Genomic DNA, 21,389 nt, shown 5'->3' with positions numbered 1-21,389 from the left:
GAAAAAGCCAGATTGTGATTAGGAGTTGGCTGGCCTGAGTGCACGAAGACATGAACCAGCAAAATCATTAAAAAAGCTGTCTTTATTTAACATCTTCTCAACACCTGTTACACATCAGAACATTTGAAGCCCAGGCTTTCTTTTTAAATGAATTACATTATTGCTAGCATTGCCTCTTTCTAATAAGGGGTGCCATAGAATGGAAATCATTTGGCTTTGGTATGGAGTGTGATATGTTTTATGACATATTTGTAAGCTGGCATCAGAGATGTAAGAGGAGGCACCTAGGTGTAGCTTGTAAAAGTGCTCCATCTAAGGATGACAGAAAGTGGCACCAGCACAAGGCAGTTTTCCCCTATAGTGCCTTTTTTAGGCAAAGTTCAAATGAGAAAACCACCACCGTAACAGGTACAAGCATGCAAAATCTGAAGGTAATGCTACTCAATGCTAGAAGTCTAAACCTCAAAATGCACTCTCTCGAGGCACTCCTAAAAATGGAGAACATCGATATCTGTGCAGTAACTGAGACCTGGTTCAAGGCTCCAGAGAGCACCCCTGCAATACCAGGCTACAACTCTTACCACACTTTTCGGCCACCAAAGCAGGCCCGAAACACTAAAGGTGAAGGAGTGTCAATATTCACCAAGGATATTCACACCACCAGGCTAGTTGCCCAACACAGTGCATCTTAAATTCTCCAGGTGCAACTAACACTAGGTAAGACTGCAATCCAAATTGTAGCTTGCTACAGATCCCCCACCATACCCCAAGATTCTCACTACACCTTTCTAAACATACTGGAAACTATTAAGATAGAACCAAACACCCTAATACTGGGTGATTTTAACTACCCTGCCATTAACTGGGAAAACTACTCATGTACCAACAACTTTGCCCAGCGGTTCTTGGAATTCATAAATTCCAACGCCCTGGATCAACTAATCCATAGTCCCACCAGGGGCTCCAATATCCTAGACCTGGTCATTACCAACATGGGAAATCGATGCTCCACACCTATGGTCACCCCCTCGTTAGTCAGGTCTGACCATAAGCTAATCACCCTTAACATCTACATCCCACCCCCACCCCCCAGTAAGGAAACCTCCATAAAAAACTTCTCCAAAGCCAACTTCATGCTACTCAAGTCAGAAGTGACAAACTTCATGACACCCATGCAGACGGGAACTGAAAGTTCAACTGCTGAATCCTACACTAAGGCACTGTACGAGCACATCCACTCATGCATGAATCGTGCCATCCCAATAGAACCAAGATGCTCTCATCCATAAAAAGGAAGCCAATCTGGTGGTCCCCTGCCATAAACAAACTTTACAACAAAAGGAAGAAACTGTTGCAGAAAAGAGGAAAATCCCAGGATGCAAAAAACTTCCTTACCAGCCTCAGTAAGAAACTGAGATCCCTCATAAAATCCTCCAAAACTAGTTACGAAAATAAAATTGCCAAAGATTCCAAAGACACCCACAAGGCATTCTATAACTATGTCAAGAATCTAAATGGCAATGCTCATATCTGCTCTGAGCTAAAACAGAATGGCATTAAATATACTGATCCCAAGGATATTGCCAATTTCCTGGCAGATCGATTCAGTGCCAACTTCACCCCCCTCTCACCCCCTAAATGGCCCATCTCAATACCGGAAGATTGCCAAATTCCGGTAATAACGGCCACACAGGTAATAAACGCACTCTCCAAAGCTAAGAATACAGCATCTATGGGACCAGATGACATCCCGGGCTGTGTACTACATGAACTACAATATGAACTGGCACCTCACCTAAGTGTCATGTTTAATCATAGCCTCACCTCAGGTTCCGTGCCCACTGAGTGGCGCAGAGCTACAGTTATCCCACTCCACAAGGGGGGATCCACCTTGGATCCCGGAAACTACCGTCCCATCAGTCTGACAAGCCTTATCTGCAAGGCCATGGAGCGTATTATCATGGAACTTATAAACAAAGACATTGGCAACCTTCAAACACTGGACCCCACCCAGTTTGGGTTTGTGAAGGGCAGATCTAGTCTCCTGAACCTGATTGACTTATTCAAATCAGTCTCCAGAGCCAGGGACAAGGGTAAGGTGGTCCACACAGCCTATCTAGACCTTGCCAAGGCCTTTGACACCATCCCCCACTCTGGAATCATAGATAAACTTACTAAGCTGGGCATTAATCCCTACGTCACCCAATGGGTTGCTAACTGGCTTACTGATAGAACCCACACTGTAAAAGTAGCCGACTCCAAATCCAGCTCCAGACAAGTGACAAGTGGAGTACCTCAGGGTTCAGTCCTGGGACCGCTCTTGTTTGGCATCTACTTCTCTGAAGTACAGGCCAACACTAAGGGACTCTGGATCACAAAGTTTGCAGATGACTGCAAACTGGGAGCCATTATTGAATCCCCAAATGATGTAGATACTCTACAAAAGGGCCTTACAGAAACAGATGCTTGGTGCCAGAGCCATGGGCTCAAGCTCAATGCCAAGAAATGTATAGTTATCCCCTTTGGGAAAAAACATGTATCTGTGAATTACCATATAGGTGGCAGTACACTAAACACCGAAAGTGTGATAAGAGACTTTGGGACACAGGTGGACAGTGGTCTCACCTTCGATAACCACATCGCCACAACAGTCAGGAAATCCTTTTCTGTGGCACACCTCATCACTAAGGGCTTTTCATCCAGAAAAAAGGAGGTCATTGTCCCACTGTACTCATCCCTCATTAGACCCATTATAGAATACAACGCCCCGTTTGGTATGTACCTCTCAAGACATCTGCAACAACTGAAAAGGCCGCAGAAATACCTCACTAAAAGAATCACAGGCCTAAAGCAGATGCCCTATGCTGACCACCTTAAAAAACTCCAGCTATACTCTGTCGCATATCATCTACTCAGAGGCGATCTCTGCTTAACATACAAGGCCATGTCAAACCCAGAGCTGTTGGATATGCTACACTTAAAGAAATCCCAGTCCCTCAGAGCCACACGCTCCAGGGATCTAAACCTTGTCATCACAATAAACAAGACATGCTTGAGGGATAGGTTCCTGACCCAGAGACTCCCCAGACTCTGGAATAGATTGCCCATACATGTTAAGCAGAGTGCCTCTTTGGCCCTCTTCAAAAGGAACCTTGACGATTGGATGGGAGAAAGAAAATTCACCCCAGGGATCACGTCAGTCGCCCTGCTAGACAGGGGTCCAGGGAAGTAAATAGTGTGGGAAGAAACAGCCAGGGAATTGTTATGGCTAGGCTTGTATAAGCCCTAGGGCTGATAGCCTAGTACCAACCTATGAACCTATGAACTTTACTTACTAATTTAGAGGTCTTCCCTAAATGGAAAACGAATGAATGTAGGATGGTTATGCTTGGACACTGAAACCTTCAGCATTTCACTTCACATATATAGTGTATGGGCTTCATTGGCTTAACCAGTTATTGGCCATTCTGGATCTGAGAAATATGGAGAAGCTTTTTGGGAGGATTATTGAAGCCAGTGATCTGCCCATTACAAACAACTTCAGTTTGCCACAGTGTTTGGAGGCTTTTCCTGTATGCCTTGCTAACTGAGGCTTTTTCAAAGGTCTCCTAGCACCATTAGTTTTAACTAATTATTCATTTCATGTACAACAGCAGGCCAAGACTGAATGTACGCCCAGTTACTTTATAGGATCGTTTATGGTTTAATTGTAAGCAAGCAGGACTATGCAGAAAAAAAATAAATTGTAAGAGTAGCTGTTCCTGCTCCAGTGTTGTGCTCCATGGTTATGTTAAATGAATGCGCACAGTTCTTATCACAGTGTTCCAAAGAATGGAATACTCAGACGTTATAGCTGGTAGTGTCTTTCCTTCTGCAGAAATACTGCAGCTGAATTGTCATGTGGTACGTCATCACACCTGTGCCGTGCAATGCTACGTAGAGTACAGTGCCCATGCAGAAGGTGTGCAAGAAGGTATAGTTCATGCATGGGTTTGAGAAAGGTGTTTTTTTAGTATTGCATTGCGTTGCAATAGCTTTATTTGTATAGAGAAACTACCTTGTGTGCCAATGACTAACCCAAATATTTAACCAAAGGAGTGCTGTATGAAAATAATACCTAATGTTGCTTATTTGCTTTAATCACTGTAATTGCTTCAAACAGTAATAGATACAGTATAACTTAAACTGTGGAATTGTAAATTGTATTAATGGGTTTACATGTTTGCATGGTATGATTGCAGTGCACTTCTGAGCATGGTTTGTTATATTTGTCTTAATTGCAGTCAAGAAAAAGCTTGGCTTCATTCCCAACATATGTTGAAGGTAAGAGTACAGATACATGTGTATTTTTTAATTGCATAAAGTGTTTTACTAGTCCTTATGTGTTATATGTTATTTTTGTTGATTCATGGGCTGCAAATATTTGTTTTAATGTGATATACAACTGTTTTAGTAGTGTTGTGTTTACATTTTTGACCAGTAAGCAATGCATTTTGACATGTTTGTGTATGCCAGCCCAAGTAGCTTGTGTACTTGCCTTACCTTCATTTGATTTTGAATTCCTTTACATCACTTGTTTCGACATTCTGCTCTGTTATTAGAGGTATGGTTGGAGTTACAAGATGATCCAGTTAAAACAGGAAGAGCACTAATGCTGCAGTTATGATGTATCGCATAGCTAAGTATTCCTTCGGAGTGAGGTAACGATTAATGTATGCCTTAAAATTGTGTGTAACGGTGAGCCACTGTCGTACATTATCTTAAAAAAGCAAATCAAGATTAGTTGAGAGAGAAAGTGATAAATCTGTATTGTTTGTTATATATAAAAGATTTGTGAGGATTTATATAGAATTGAAGGGAGTTATACTTAGAATTGTTAACTAAGAACACAATCTGGGAAGTATTGCAGCCTTTGGTGATCAAAGGGACATCCCTGGTAGGGCCTTATTGAAAGTACTTTCTAGGAAATATGAGATGAGACAGGTGTGACAGAATGATTCAACAATGAAGTATCAAGGTCTATATTACGTGATTGAATGCTTAGGTGATCGAACACCTAAACATCGACCACGTAATATCGAAAGCAAAACACAGAGAGCAACCAATTCAACGCAGGGAAAGATTTCCCGTGGCCATTCTCTGGATTTTGCCATTTTCTCCACTGTGGAGCAATCTCAGAGTTGATATATTTAGCTAGGAGTGGTGTGGGGGTGATGTCCTCCACTTATTTTGGCTGTAAAGTTATTTATTTTTTTTTTTTTGTGGTCGATGGTAAAATTTCCCAGTGGTGGTCGCTGTTTTGCAGTTCGATATTACGTGGTCGATGTTTAGGTGTTCGCTTACCTAAGCATTCGATCACGTAATATAGACCCAAGTATTCTGACTAGGAAATATTAAATCAGTGCAACATGCAGATGATTATGACTAGGTGTTCGATCATTACCAGCTTTTGTGTTCCAGACATGGATGTCAGGAAATTCACTTTCAGAGCAGACAGAAGCAAAGCTCAAAAGGTGAATACTAACCATTTGAAATGTTGGGACCCACTAAATCAAGTCTCAAAGTATGGAAACTGAATGTCCAAAAGAATGGACTTCATGTATATACTAAGTCCAAGGTGGCCATTTCTTGGAATATTCCCTTTTCTTCATGGTATGGTGATCTCAGAGTTGGTATATATAACTTCAGGGAGTGTGGGTAGCTTGACCCCCCCCCCCACCTGCAAAAAGCAGTTGTAAGAGAAGAGTAATTTTCGAGATTTGCTGTTCTGCAGGTTCTGTCTTTTTTGGGGGGGCTTTCCAGGACTCAGCATTTTGAGTGCCGATCTTTCAGTAGGAAACTGAGTATTGTCCTTAGTGTGGAGAACACATAGTCCATAAGTTATGACTGGAGCACTCATAATTCTTTCTAGCACATGGAGCTTCAGTTGTTCTGGTGTACTGCTAGTCACAGAGAAAAATATGTGTAGGAATGCAAAGTGCTTCATGGCTTTAGTACTGTCACAGAGACACAGGCCAGAAACTGTGTGTGCCTGTGAGGGACTGACAGCATTAACATCTGTTGAGCACTTTACTATCTTTTATGTGGCTACTGAAAGTGTTTTGTAACTTTCAGAGCTGTTAACATGTGGTTCAGAGGTGGATGCTGTGTGTGATCTAGCTCTAAATTAAAGCTTAAGAGCTTATGAAGGTGCATAGGAGTAATTCTTATTATCTATTTTGATGTCAGAGAGGTGCATAACAGAACTATCTTTTTCTCACTTTAGGAGTGTAATCAGGGAGTTCCATGTTTTACAAATCATAAAGCATCATCATCATCATCAGAATATCAGGTCATCTCTCCTAATTTTCCTTGTATTGGCTAGTTAGCTCTCTGCTGCTTTCTTCAGTGTATAACACAAAGGATTATGAACTGGTCACTGATCATAGCCAGGATATTATGTGTTTGAGACGTAGGTGAATCTTGGCATCCATGTCAAGGTTCATAGTAAAGAGTTATAATCGGAGACCCGATCATAAATATTTGTAGTGTTTGGAGTTTTATCTGCTCCTTGTACTACTAGTTACAGGGAAAAAAATCCCTAAATACTTTGATGGCTTTCAAAGCCATAAAGCACTTAATGAATACTGTCAGAAAGACAGAGTAAGAGATTATTTGATGTTAGAAAAAGTTAGGGACACATTACTGGCACAGAAATCTGTTTTTTATACTGCTGCTGTCATTTGCTGGTCAGTACTGGCAGGTTTAACTGCCTAGCCTGATACTCAGTCTTAACATGTGAAGCAGGGGGTGCTTAACATTTGTTAAGATTGGGTCTCATACTATAGAAGTATTTAACTGATTTGTCTTTTTCTGGATAGCAGAGCATAAACACCACACTGCAGGCACTATAACACCTTTCCTGCAAAGACTGCAGTATACTAACCTGCAAAGACTGCAGTATACTAACTGCAATAGTCTCTTTGCAGATTTCTTGGAGAGCCGAATAAAATCAGCTGTTGGATGCTGGTTTTCTTAGCAGATGTATTAGTGAGGTCTTCCCATGTGGGTTTTCATGAGTTGCTACTGTTTCCTGACACATCCCAAAGACGTGCCATAGGTAAACTGGTGACTCCCCAAATTATCTGTAGGTGCATGTGACGTGTGCTAGAATGTGCATATATATGTGAGTGCATTTGTCTCTTGAAATATACTGGCATCCTGTCCAGGACTGGTTTCTCTGACTTTCACTTGTTGCATGCTGGTATAGGCTCTGGCTTCTACATGGCCCTGAATCAAATAAACCAAGTAAAATGAATGAGTGTATATTCCCTTTCTTTTGAAAAATGCCTTTAGGTAGGGTATGTCGTGTGTGTGTGTCTGCACATCCTGTGACAGACTGGAATCCTATATGGGACTGATTGTAGGTGTAGGCTGTGGGTCCTCTATGACCTTGAACTAGATAATGTTGTTAACTGGAGAATGAATGAGTGCTACTGCAGCAGTGTTATCTAGTATTGGTCAATTACTATGGAATGTAGATTTCTTCTTTATAGGAGATTCTGCAACTTTGAAACTGACAGTATGGCACACTGTTTATGGTACTGAGAAACAGACTATGTGGTGATGTCAGTTTGTAGTGTTATGTATTAGCTTTTGCTGAGTAGTGAAGTGGACTGGTCCATGGACCGTTTTTGTTCATGAGCCAAGCCATAAGTGTTAGGGTAAATACTAATGTATGCATGTGTGTGTGTGTGTGTGTGTGTGTGTGTGCACACTTGCTTGGTCACATTACTAGATAGGGGATCACAAGTCTGGATGTGTATGTGTGTTGGAGCATTCATGTGAGTGTATGATGCATGTTTCCATGAATGGGAGCGAATGTGAGGGGGGCTTATTTGTGGATAAATAGATATGTGTGAGTGCACGTACACGTGAGTGTATGAATGGATATGTGTCTGCTGGCAAGCACACACATGCATCTGGAGGGTGCCTTTGCTAATGCAATGTATGGACTGCAAAGAAGAACAATAACAAGGTCAGGTCTGGCAGTGATTCAGAGACATGGTAATGAGCTGCCAATGAGGTCTTTCTCATTGCAGCTATAACATGTCTCTGAATCAGAATTTCTCTCCATCATGCTTGATAAGTACAGCACAGCGGGACAATGAATAGCTTTGTTGCCTCACAGCAAGAGGTTCTTGTCATTTGTCCCTCTCTAACATAGATGACAAGCAGACTGGATATTTCATTTAGATGCTTTAATACATAGAAACACATCAGGATGGATAGCAGCATCATAAAATATAAAAAACTGGTTAACAGACAGACCTTGCATACTAGTGTGCTTACATCTCAACAGCTTTCTGCAAAATGGCAATCAGATTTGCACGTGCTCAGTATTTATACACTTGTGCAAGCCCTTGGATAGCTTCTTAAAGGTACATACACACACATTGATCTACATCCTCCCTCTTAAAAAGATTGCCCTTGGTAGAAACAACATTAAAGTTAGACATTCCTTATTATAGTACTTTAGAAACAAACACAATGTTCATGTCCAAGTTGCCATGTATCTGTTACATGGTCTGGAGATACAACCGGATCTCATAACATAATCTGGACTGAATTTAGCAACAGGGACAGTCTTCGGTGAGCAACTCAGGTGAGGAACTTCTGGATTCGTCACAGAAATGGGAATATTGTTTGGAACTTCCTCTGGAATTGGAAAGCTGGACAATTCACTCTGAGATAGTGTCTTTCTCACAGGCTGTGTGCTGTGGTATAGGCTCAGACACCAGTCTCAAATGTTTCTGATTCTGCCTAAACTCTGCTCCATGTGATTCCACAATGTACGATCTCTGCTCTGGGCAAATATTCTTCACTACATCACTCCAATCATAACCTTTGGATGGTTGCATGTTTACCACTTCTCCTTCTCTTAATGGATTGAGCGGTTTGCTGGTCTTGTCATAGTAGGGCTTCTGGGTTAAACGCTTCTTCGGCAGATTGGCTTTTACTGACCTGTTATTCTTGACACATGGAACCAACAATTGACAACTGATTGGTAATGTGGTTCTGGTTTGTCTCAAGAGAAGTCTCTGAGCAGGTGAACCAAGATGTTTATCACAAGGAATATTTCTGAGATTCAAGACATTCAGGAAAACTTATCACTGTTATCTTGTTTTGACTTCTTTAGTAACTGTTTTGCACTTTGAACTGCAGTTTCTGCCAAATCATTTGACTGCAGGTACTCTGGGCTACTCGTGACATGAGTAAAGTCCCATTCGTCAGCAAATCTTTTGAACTGTTGGCTTATAAACTGCATGCCATTGTCAGAACTAACTTTGTGCGGACTACCATGGACTGCAAAACAATGCTTCATCTTAGTAATGAAAGTACGGGATGCTACGTTAGGAAATAGATCAATCTTGAACCAATTGGAATAAGAGTATACTAACACCAAATAATGTTGACCATTCCACTTGAAAATTCCGGTGGCTACTGTTGACCAATGTAGTTCAGGAATCTGGTTTAGCTGAAGTGGTTCTTTCTGTTAATGTGGCTTTGTACTATTACACACGGAACAAGATAAAAGTGCTCTGTCAGTGTCTTGTGACATAGAAGGCCAAAATATTAGTCCTCTCACCCTTCTTTTGGTAGAGTCGGCTCCTGGGTGACCACGATGCAAGATAGTAATGTACTCTTGTTGCAAGGACTTTGGAACAATTACTTTCGGACCTTTCAGAATGATACATTTGTCAGACAAAATCTCATCCCTGTATGGAAAAAAAGATTGCACTTCTTGAGGTAATCTAGATTGCTTTGATGGCCATCCTTGTTTGATAAAGTGGTTGCGCCTTTGTAAAACTGGATCTGTGGCCGTGTGATTTCTCAGCTCATCAAGACGTGTGGAAAAATAATTCTCACTTCCTTGACTTCAGAATCAAGGTACTCATTCTTATGCTGTTCTGTGGTGTTTCTGGGCGATCTGGAAAATGTATCAGCAAGATAAAGAAGTTTGCCTTTCTTGTAGACGAGTGAAATTATACTTTTGTAATCTAAACATCTTGCATTGCAGTCTGTCTGGAGCTGAATACATAGGTTTTGTTAAGATAGTGACTAGAGGTTGGTGGTCTGTTTCTATCTGGATAGGTCTATCATAAACATAATCATGGAACTTCGAATATGTAAACACAATTGCCAAAAGCTGTTTCTCTATCTGGGCATACTGCATTTCAGTCTGGATAGAAGTTCTCGAGGCATAGGCAACAGGTTGACCTTCTTGTAGAATGTCTGCACCAAGACCAAATTTCGAAGCATCACATGAAAGAGTAACTGGCTTGTGAACATCATAGTATTTCAGACTTGGTGTTGCTCTAACCAAGAATAGGATACATCTTTATGTGTCAGCTCTGTAAGTGGTTCTGATAGTTGGCTCAAGTCTGGAATAAACTTGCCTAAGTGGTTAACCATGCCAAGAAAACGTTGCAGGGCTTGAACATTGTCTGGAGCTGGCATGTCAAGAATGGCTGTTTGCTTAGAAGGGTCTGGTCGTAGGCCTGAGCTAGTGAATGAATGACCAACGTAAGTAAACTCTTGTAGCCTGAATTTGTATTCCTGTGGACTGAGCTTAAGATTCACTTGATATGCCCTTTCCAGAACTATTCTGAGGTTTCTGTCATGCTCAGCTTCACCATTACCTCCTACTAGTATGTCATCTACTATAATAGCACAAGGATACCCAGAAAAAAAGTTGCTCCATTGCACGCTGAAAGACTTCACTTGCAGAATTTATCCCAAATGGCATTCTCAAAAACCTGTACCTGCCAAACGGAGTACTGAAAGTAGTGTGCAATGAGGATTTCTTGTCAAGCTGAATTTGCCAAAATGAGCTGTTTGCATCCAAGACAGAAAAAACAGTGGCATTTGGCATAAGGGTTATGACTTCTTCGACTGTGCATATTAGATGATGAGATCTTTTTAGTACTTTGTTCAAATCTCATGGGTCAGTACATATTCTGGTGTCATCTGAGCTTTTCTTATGAGCTACCATCATGGAAGATACTCATTCAGTTGGTTCTGCAACTGGACAAATCACACTTTGTCACACCATTTTATTTAACTTGCCTTTGACTCAGTCCTGTATGGCTATTGGAACTTTACAAGCTGGCTTGATAACTGGAGTGACATCTGGATCTAATTTCATGGAGTACACAACTGGAAGCTTCCCTAGTTTGTCTTCAAAAAGATCAGTGTCAGCAGAAAAAATGTACTGGGCGAAATTAGAGTAGTGATCTTTCAAGCTAACATGATGGACTTCCTTATTAAATGAAAGCAGTCCCATTTTCAAACTGTCTCTGAGCCCTAATAATGACTGGACGTGCTTCTTGACCACGTGAAATAACAAGTCATAGCATCTCGCAGCAGAGTGACATGAAAGCACTACTGAGCCTTCAGTTTGAATTTCTTCACCTCCATAAGCAACAAGCTTTGCACACTTTGCCAGATCAAGCCTTTCATCATGACACAATATTGCAAATGTTTCTGCTGACATGACATTGCACTTGGAACCTGTATCAACTTTGAGCTCTTCGGGTTTGCCATTTATCCAGCAGTACAAAATACTTCATTCTTGGCCCTTAAATCTACTACATTGACTGTTTCATTAAGCACTGACACACCATCAACACAAAGAGTAGGGTTACAGCTCTCTAACTGATCAACTCGTCAACAGACAGACCTTGCATACATACATGCTTACATCTCAACAGCTTACTACAAAATAGCAATCAGATTTGCACGTAGGCAGTATTTATGCACTTGTGCAAGCCCTTGGATAGCTTCTTAAAGGTATATACATACACATTGAGCTACAGTTCTCTGGTTCAATTCCCAGCTGGGATGCCTTCTGTGTGGAGTCTGCATGTGCTCCCTGTATTCACGTGGGTTTCTTCTGGGTGCTCTGCTTTCCTCCCATGCTCCAAAGACAAAGCAGTAGGTGGACTGGACACGCTTAAGTTGCCCCTTGGTGTGAGTGTACATGTGAGTAATATGTAAGAACAACTGTGGCAGGACTAGCCACCTGGTGGTGTGAACCTTGGCTCTAGTTGACTGTCAGTGTTAAAGTGGAAACCCAACATCAGGTGGTAAATAGGAAAAAGGGGTCGTGAATGGATAGATGTTAATTGACGAACCCATTTTGGACAGTTGATATAGACAGAGGGGAAATTCTGCTAATTGCAGGGTTAACCTTTCATTGAAGATCAGAGTTACAAAGCATCTTAATAATCTGATTGTTGCTGTCTGTGTTGTACCCTTAGGGTGCTGCTCTTAATTTTTGTCAGCACTACATGCCTTGTAATGTTGTAATCATCAGGTGTGATTTACCTTACCTTATGTTTAAAGCATCTGTGGATGTAACAAACCGTATTCTTGACCTGCAGGGATGAAGTGGCTGTGTACTAGAAAACTGTAAATCCAGTCAGCTGTAATAACATAAAGAAAATTAGAATAAAATGATGTGAAGAACAGGCTGATAGTATGCCTTATGGTGAAATGGACTAGTAACGCAGGAGCATGTGTGCATGTGGAAGTTGGTGTTAGAACAGAATACTTCATACACACCCGTACACACACACACACACACACACACACACACACACATATGCACATGCACAAACACAGAGAGAAGACCAAGAGAAATTTTGACTTTTAAATACAATTTTATACGTAGAAGCTTCACATTTGGGTCTTTGCATGTCTGAATATGATAGCAGATGGCAGCCTATGGGCAAAACCTTGGACAGTTATCACTTTTCCTCTTAAGCTTGAGTCAGAGCATTTTGTTTTACTATGGAATTTTTTTTTTGTTCATGGTAGATGTGCTGTTGTCATTTGGACTGTTTTATCAGCTGGGAGATGGGAACAGAAATGCGTGCTGGCATTTGTGGAGAGTTAGAGTGCTGTATGTCTAGGGTGTTTTCTTCTTGTCTGTCTGACTCAGACAATGGGACACCTTTTGTTTTTAAATATCTTTGTGTTTTGGATTTCATATCTGGACATTTGCTGCTCTGAACATGTGTTTATTAGTATTTCATGGACTTAACAGGTAGCGTTTCAGAAGTGCTGATTTGGACTGGATGAATTTGTTTTATTCCACAGAAATATTTATCAGTTTGCTCTAGGAATTTTTCTACTTAGTTTGAGGGGTTGTCCTTTGTTTATGTCATATGTGCCTTGATATGAATCATGATGTTGGACTTGTTTATTGCACTTGTTTATCTTTCTGGACTCCATATATTAAAAATATCTTTTATTTCTAAAATAATAAAAACATTTTTGTATTATTTTACCAACTGTATTGTGTTTCAGTTTGAAATATGTATTAATGCTTAGGATTTAAGCATTTAAATAAGTGTGCAATTTGATGTTTGAATACTGTTTTTGACCTTTTTATGGTCATGTGCTAATGTACTGATGCTGTTTTTTGTGGTTTTTCATTTTGTCTGCTCTGCTAAGATCAGTTGGATTACGTATGTGTAAAACATTGGCTTAGATGCAGTGCCTTATAAAGCTTACTGTGAGAGTCGTTTATCAGAGTTACGTTTGCTCTGTTTAGTTTTGTTGGCATTTTGCTGTTTGCAACCATTTTGTAACACAAATGCTAGAGTACCAGTACTTGCTTTCCTAAATGGCAGTTACAGTTTATGCAGAATAAGGAAATAGGTATTTTATTTATTTATTTATTTATTGTTGTAGGCTGAGTAGGTCTCACTCTGGCTTATTTTCAGAGACAACTCAATGGTCTTCATACAATTATTTAACCAGGACACTGGAGAAAGTTCCATACTTTTTTGCAGTAAGTACTATGGGTCTTTTACATCAATCTAAGCTACCAGCAGCTCAGAAACATGGAACAATCTTGAGACATCCGAAGAGGAAATATGGACATAGGAAAGAAAAAGAGATTTAATATGGTGTAATATTTATGCAAAGGAGAAAGCAAAACTAACGAATACAAAAAGAGCAGCACCAAAGATATTTGAAGAGAAATACAGACAAAGGAATCTGGACATGGAAAACTTTACAATACAAAAAGTAAGAAGCAAAGAGGAAAAGTAGAAAAGGAGATTAGTAATGGTGAAATTAAAGAAACAGAAACTGAAGTTATGGAGTACCTGCAAAGTGAAGGATTTAGTGTTGAAAATCTAATTCAGAAAGCACCACAACAGGATAGAGTAATGGAGATCCAAATTAAGGGGAACCAGTGGAATGGGAAGCAATTGGTCAGGTGCCATATGAAGATATTTTGTAGCCTTCCACAGGAAACCATTATAAATGGTGACTTGAAGCTGGACAGCAAAGGAAGGAACAGGAATCTGTGGAAACTCTGATGCAGTCAATGTTGAGGAGTGATAGCCCAGTGAGTTCCCATATGACAGAGCAACGGATGGACACAGGATGAAATGGAAGAGAATGTGCCACAGGAAGATGCTATAGAACTTTCTACAGAATGCCCACAGAAAATGAAGACCAAAAAATGCGCCCTCAGTTTAGAACAAAATGAGCTAAGAGAAGAGTTTCTTGATTTAATATAGATAGCTAGACATATTAAGATCAATGAAAGAAATAGACTCCAGAAGATCAATAAAACCCCAAAAGTCAGAAGTCTGATAAAAGAAATGAACACAGTAATTAGGACTGTCCATAGAGATCCATACGATGTAACAGAAGTCTTCTTCTTCTTTTGGCTTTTTCCTGGTTAGGGGTCGCCACAGTGGATCACCTGTTCACTCGTGATCGGCAATGGAGTTTTACAGTGTCGAGTTGCCAGCCCGGTGCCCAACCCTCCACAGAAGGCACACACATGCACACATTCACTCCTAGGACCAATTTAGTGTGTCCAGTCCACCTACAGCATGTCTTTGGGATGTAGGAGGAAACCAGAGCACCCAGAGGAAACCCAAGTGACCACAGGGAGGACATGCAGACTCCGCACAGAAGGCACCCTAGCTGAGGATCAAACCGGAGAACCTCTTGCTGTGAGGTGGCAATGCTAACTGCTGCACCACTGTGGCCACCCCCGTGATGTAACAGAAGTAAACAGGATATATTACTATGCAGCTAAATTAATAATTGATAAAGTTCTACCACAAGAACACAGGGTAGTGAGGGAAGGAAAGGGGAGAAATCGAATACCATCATGGAAGTATCGAATAGAGAAAGCTATAAAGCAATTAAGACAATAAGTGTCACTGTTAGAGGGGTATAGAAGAGGGAACAGAGCAACAAAAATACTAAGAAAGATAGAGGTGATAAAAGTAATGCGCAGCGTTAGAATAGATCAGGCTCTATCATGTACTATCGCAAATAAACTAAAACTCTTAGCACAGGTGGAAAAACTTAGAAGATACGCAGAAAAATATAAAGGAAAAGTACAAAATAAGCAATTTATTGATGACCCAAAAAAGTTTTATAAACAATTGGAAAACAATGTAAAAGGAATTGAAAGACCACCAAAAAAAGAAGAAATAGATCCATTTTGGAGAAGTATCTATGAAGATCCTGCGGAACATAACAATGTGAACCTGCAACGGATCCTGGAAACTATCGCCCCATAAGCCTGACTAGCTTGGTCTGCAAAGCTATGGAAAGGATCATCATGGATCTCATAAATAAAGATATTGGGGGCCTACAGACACTGGATCCTACCCAGTTCGGCTTTGTTAAGGGCAGATCCTGTCTCTTAAACCTGGTCGATTTCTTTGAAACAGTCACCAAGGCCATTGACGAGGGGAAGGTGGTCCACACAGCCTACTTGGACCTCGCAAAAGCCTTCGATACAATACCCCACTCAGGCGTTATAGATGAGCTCACCAGCTTAAGTATAAACCCCTATGTCACTAGATGGGTTGCAAACTGGCTCAAGGACAGAACCCACATGGTTAGAATTGCTGGAGCCATGTCAGACTTCAAACCAGTTACAAGTGGCGTCCCACAAGGCTCAGTCCTGGGACCTGTCTTGTTCGGTATATATTTCTCGGAGGTACAGGCCAACATGGAAGGACTGTGGCTGACAAAGTTCGCAGATGACTGCAAACTAGGTGCCATAATCGACTCTCCAGCTGACACAAGCATCCTACAAAAGGGCCTCATAGAAACAGACAACTGGTGCCAGAGCCATGGCCTCAAGCTAAACGCCAAAAAGTGTATAGTCATCCCCTTTGGCAAAAGCAAAGTGCCCACAAATTACCACATAGGTGGTAATCCATTAATGGAAGAAGTAATTAGGGACCTGGGGACCCAAGTTGATAGCAATCTCTCATTTGAAAACCACGTGGCCAAAGTGGTTAGAAAAACATTTTATACAGCCCACCTAATTGTGAAGGGATTCACATCTAGATCAGGGGAGGTCATCGTGCCTCTTTACTCATCCCTCATCAGGCCCATAATTGAGTACAGTGCCACTTTTGGGATGTACCTTACCAGACACCTGCAGCAACTGGAAAGACCCCAAAAGTACCTCACCAAGAGGATCAAAGGGCTCAAACAGATGCCATATGCTGCCCGGTTAAAGAAACTCCAGCTCTACTCAGTGGCATACCGCCTGCTCAGAGGCGATCTGTCCCTGACATATAAAGCCATGTCCAACCCAGAATTAATGGACATGCTGCACCTCAGAAAATCCAAATCCCATCGAGCTATGCGCTTGAGAGACTTGAACCTCAGCACTGAAATAAATAGGACATGCTGGAGGGACAGATTCATAACCCAGAGGCTCCCTTCACTCTGGAATAAAATCCCAGTCCAGGTTAGGCAGAGTCCTTCATTGACTCTCTTCAAGAGGAATCTTGATGAGTGGATGGGAGATCGTAGGTTTACCCCGGGTATCACTTCTGTGTCACTGTTAGACAGAGGCACAGTATACTAACCTCGAAAAAGGGCATAGCAAAATAAATTTAAAATGGGTGGCGAAAGCCAAACATATTCTGGCTAGGCTTGTAAATGCCCTAGGGCAAATAGCCTAGTATGAACCTATGAACCTATGTGCTAAACAGATAGAAGAAGTAAAAGAAAGAATAAGAAGTTTAAAGGTACAGGATATGAAATGGGATGAAGTAACAGCCAGAGAGATTGCAACAAGGTTATGAAAAACCTGAAACTGGAAACCCCAGGCCCAGATGCAGTACCTAACTTCCGGTTAAAAGTAGTAACATCTTTGCATGAAGATTTAGACATGAGTATGCACACCACAAACAGATACCAACCTGGATAACAACAGGAAAAACAATGCCCCTACTTAAGAGTGAACCTGCAAGCTACCCTAAAAATTATAGACCAATAACTTGCCTTCCGATGACGTATAAACTATACATGGGAATTGATACCGACAGAGTTTATAGTCATTTAGAAGAAAACTCAATTATGGCAGTAGAACAAAAGGGCAATAAAAGAAAGTCTTATCGAACAAAGGATTATTTGCTAGTAAATAAAGTCGTAGTGGCGATCTGTAAAAAGGGGAAGAATCTTAAATATGGCATTGGCTTGACTAGAAAAAAGGATTTGATAGTATCCCACATTTATGGATAAAAGAGTGCTTAAAGATGCATAAGGTACACTGATTAACTATATTACAGTGACCTTGAAACAGTAGCAGAGCACTTTGCAGTTAAGCCATGATAAAGGACAGATTATTATTCCAGGGATAAAAATTCAAAGGGTGATATTCCAGGGTGACTGTGTGTCACCGCTGCTATTCTGCCTTGCCCTTATCTGTCTAGTGAACATCTTAGGCCATGGCTATAATTTGGCTCCTAGAAAACAACAAAGTGTAAATACTTCTCATCTTCTCTTTGTCGATTATTTAAAACTGTATAGCTCATCAGATGAGGAACTGAAAGGACAACTGCAAGTTGTCAAAACTTTTTAAGATGGTATAAGAATGTTATTTGGTCTTCATAAATGTGCAAAAGCAACCTTTAAAGCAGAAAAACTGCAGCACCAGGAAAACATCAGTTTGGGACAAGAATGTGATATAAAAGAACTTGAGCAAGAGGGAGTGTATAAATATTTGGGAACTGATGAAGGATGATGAAGGATCAACAATAAAACATGAGCAAATGTGAATAAAACTTAGTAAGGAGTAGTTTAGAAGACTTAAATTAATCCTGAAAACAACATTGACATATAGGAACAAAATGCAAGCTATATATCAATTTACTATTCTTGTCCTAATTTACAATTTTAGAGTGATTGACTGGCCCCAAAGGTGTTGTACAAATTAGATAGGAAAGCAAGAAGGATGCTTCATGCTCACCAAATGATTTATAAAGTTCATTGCCTACCAAGATTATGTATTCCCCGTTCTGAATGAGGGGTGGGCCTACTTAAAACTGATTATGTGTACAGATCTGCAATCCTGGGACTCCAAACATATCTGCTAACCTCACAAGCCCCAAATGTAGTGAAAGTTTTGAAACATGAGGAAAATAAATCTAAGATGACTTCACTCCTTAGGCTAGCAGAAGCATATCAACGTCAAACAGGAATGGAAATCAAACCACAAGTGGGTAAAAAACAGACAACAACTGAATGTGCCAAAAAACAAAAGAAAGAATATAAGGTGAAGGACCAGATGAGAAGGCAAAAAATGTAGAAAACGCATAAATATAGTTGCAAGTCTAGAAAACGTCTGGAAGATCCTCATGTTGATCAGGAATGAACAGAGGAATGGTTAAGGAGAGGCAAATTCAAACCAAGAGATGAAAGTTTAATATTGGCGGCAGAAGATAGTGGGCTACATACACATTAGTTTACAAAGTCCATTGAACATGTGGGAGAAACAGACAAATGTAGGTTTTGTAAAACAGAATTGGAAACAGTTGCACACCTCTTTGCTGGTTAGGACATAACTAATGGAAGAAGGACTATATACTGAAAGGCATAATAATGTGGTGAGACTGTTGCACTGGGGATTGTGCAAACTTTATGGTATTGAAGTGGCTGAAAAACACTGGAAACATGAGCCACAAAGTATCATAGAACATGATGAAGTCTACATCACATTGGATCATCCATTCCCAACAGTTCAAAAGATAGATGCTAGAAAACCGGATATAGTTGTCCAAGAAAAAAGGACAAAAGTAGCATTGATCATTGAAATCGCCACACCCAGTGACTACAGTGTTCTGTGTACAGAGAGACACAAAGTCATAAAATATCAGGATTTGCAAGCAGAAATGAGAGCAATGTGGAAGAAAGATACCCAGATAGTTCTAATAGTAGTAGGAGCAATAAATTAAGAAAAAGTCTACATTCATATTTAGATATGCTACCACTGCATGTAACTCCATACCAATTAGAGAAGGAGTCATTACTGGGCACACTGTGCGTGCTGTGAAGAGCACTTTTGGCTGACATCAAAGAGTGAATCAGTACTAATTTCATGAACTTTAATTGTACTTTGACTTAGGAATGGGGTGCATTCCCATCATGGTATTAGAAACCCAAAAGCTTTGGAGAAATTAAAAAGGGAGAGACCTTAGTTTAATGTCTCCTATCTTGCCGGCATTAAAGGTTAATTCTAGGATATTTTAAAGTATTCCTTCATTGTTTCTGTTACAGAGGATGTCAGCTAGATAGCTCTGTAGTTAAAAAGATGTTGGTTTATTCTAGTGTGAGGAGGTTTCAAGAGTGCAGTGACATTGTATCATAGGAGTTTAGTAGGCTAATGACCCCAGGGGAAATTTTTAAGCCTAACCATGTTTCTTAAATGCATCTGATCCCTTTTGATACCCATGGCTATTTTAAGGGGTATATGTATTCTTGGGCATGGATGGGCAAACATTTATATGCTGCCTTCATCTTATAGAGACATAGGTCCTAGACCTGGGTAAAATTTTGATTCCCAATCAACTGGTCCAAGTTATGCTTGAAGTGGGTTAGGGAAGAACTCTAGTTCACATGGATGGGAAGCCTGTTCCAGAGAAGGGGTAGTCTCTGAGATACATTCCTATCCCTCCAATGTGTCCTGTTCATGTTGTAGACAAGGGTTAGATCCCTAGATCAGGTAATTCTGATGCCAATTATTTTGCAGATGTGCATAGACTGACTCTCACAAGTCTATAGGAGACCAAGTACAGGGATAGGGTTTGAGGCGGTCTTCATAGAATATGTTGTTTACACCTTATATTCTTTTTGTGAGGAAACTTTGTGGATGCTCCAGTTGTTGCATACACCTGGTCAGGTACATACTGTGTGGAGCATTGCACTCAGTGATTGGTCTGACAAGTCCAGTGGAACAATAATATCCTTGAACCTAGATACCATATCCTTGCTTATAATTTGCGCAACATAGAATTATTTACTTAACTGTAGACACATGATAATCAAAGGCCAGGTTACTGTCTACATAAATTCCCAAATCCCTGGCCTCTGGGTCTACACTTAAGGGTGTAGTATCATTGTGGTAGTTTCCAGGGATGGCCATCTTCCCAAAAGAAATTATTTTGCATTTCTTGGCATTGAGTTTTAGACCACGACTCTGGCACCAGCTATTAGTCAGTGTCATGTCTTTTTGAAGAGTATTTATATATTTGGGGAATTATTTGACTCTGCCTAGTTTGCAGTTGTTTACTAACATTTGTCAGCCAGAGCCCCTTGACTTGACTTCAGAGAAGAAGATGCCATAAAGGAGAGATACAATGCTAAATCTTGAGGGACTGTGCTAGTGACTGCACTTTTTGTGGAGGTAGACTCCGATATCCTAACTTTTTGTGATGTATGAGCCAGCTGGCTATCCAGCAGGTGAAATGGGGTTTATACATAATTTTGTGAGTTTGTCTACAATGCCCAAATGGGGTATTGTTTTGAATGATTTGACCAGGTGAGGGTAGTCAGTGTGCATTGTTTTGCACTTGTCAATTCCTTTGGTGACCTTCTTGAAGAAGTCCATCAGGTTGAGTAGGTATGACCTACCCTTGACTAAACCAAACTGGTGTGGATTCATTGTCTGAAGTTTTCGTTTGCAGTATTTGTACTCTTTCTCTACAGTCACCCGACTAACTTGCAACACTCTCACAAGCATTCCAATCCTCATTAAGTCATCTTCTGAAAAAGAGTTTCTAATTAGTTAGGATAGCATTTTAAAAAGTAAAGCCTGTAACTGAACGGCATTGTGGTTGGCATGTGTAGGAAGTGACACTTGTTAAACCACACCACTTGGTCTTAATGAAGTACATGGACACCAGTAGTGCAACAATAACGGTTTGCAGTTGGTATTCAGTCTCTCTAAGTATACATGTCAGCATTTTAAGTCATGTATTTTGGTGTTTTTAGACACCTATGGTAATAAGCTGCTTGGTATTTAAATTTACCTCTGTTTTTAAGATTGGAGTTATACATTATAG

General features: G+C 40.5%; 1 protein-coding gene across 8 annotated transcripts in view; it reads left to right on the top strand.

The window, feature by feature from the left end:
• The window catches only part of APBA1 (amyloid beta precursor protein binding family A member 1), a 1,810,703-nt gene that overhangs the window by 1,400,060 nt on the left and 389,254 nt on the right, over window positions 1-21,389 (top strand). For all 8 annotated transcript variants that reach the window (XM_044064359.1, XM_044064355.1, XM_044064360.1 and 5 more), the window contains one exon: window positions 4,284-4,323. In XM_044064359.1, the coding sequence (XP_043920294.1) occupies window positions 4,284-4,323 (40 nt within the window). The remainder of the gene's footprint in view (window positions 1-4,283; window positions 4,324-21,389) is intronic.

Source organism: Protopterus annectens, chromosome 2.part2 (assembly GCF_019279795.1).
Source record: "Protopterus annectens isolate FY-2018-M chromosome 2.part2, PAN1.0, whole genome shotgun sequence".
In the NCBI taxonomy this organism is placed as follows: domain Eukaryota; kingdom Metazoa; phylum Chordata; order Ceratodontiformes; family Protopteridae; genus Protopterus; species Protopterus annectens.
This window is presented reverse-complemented; position numbering and strand designations above follow the sequence as displayed.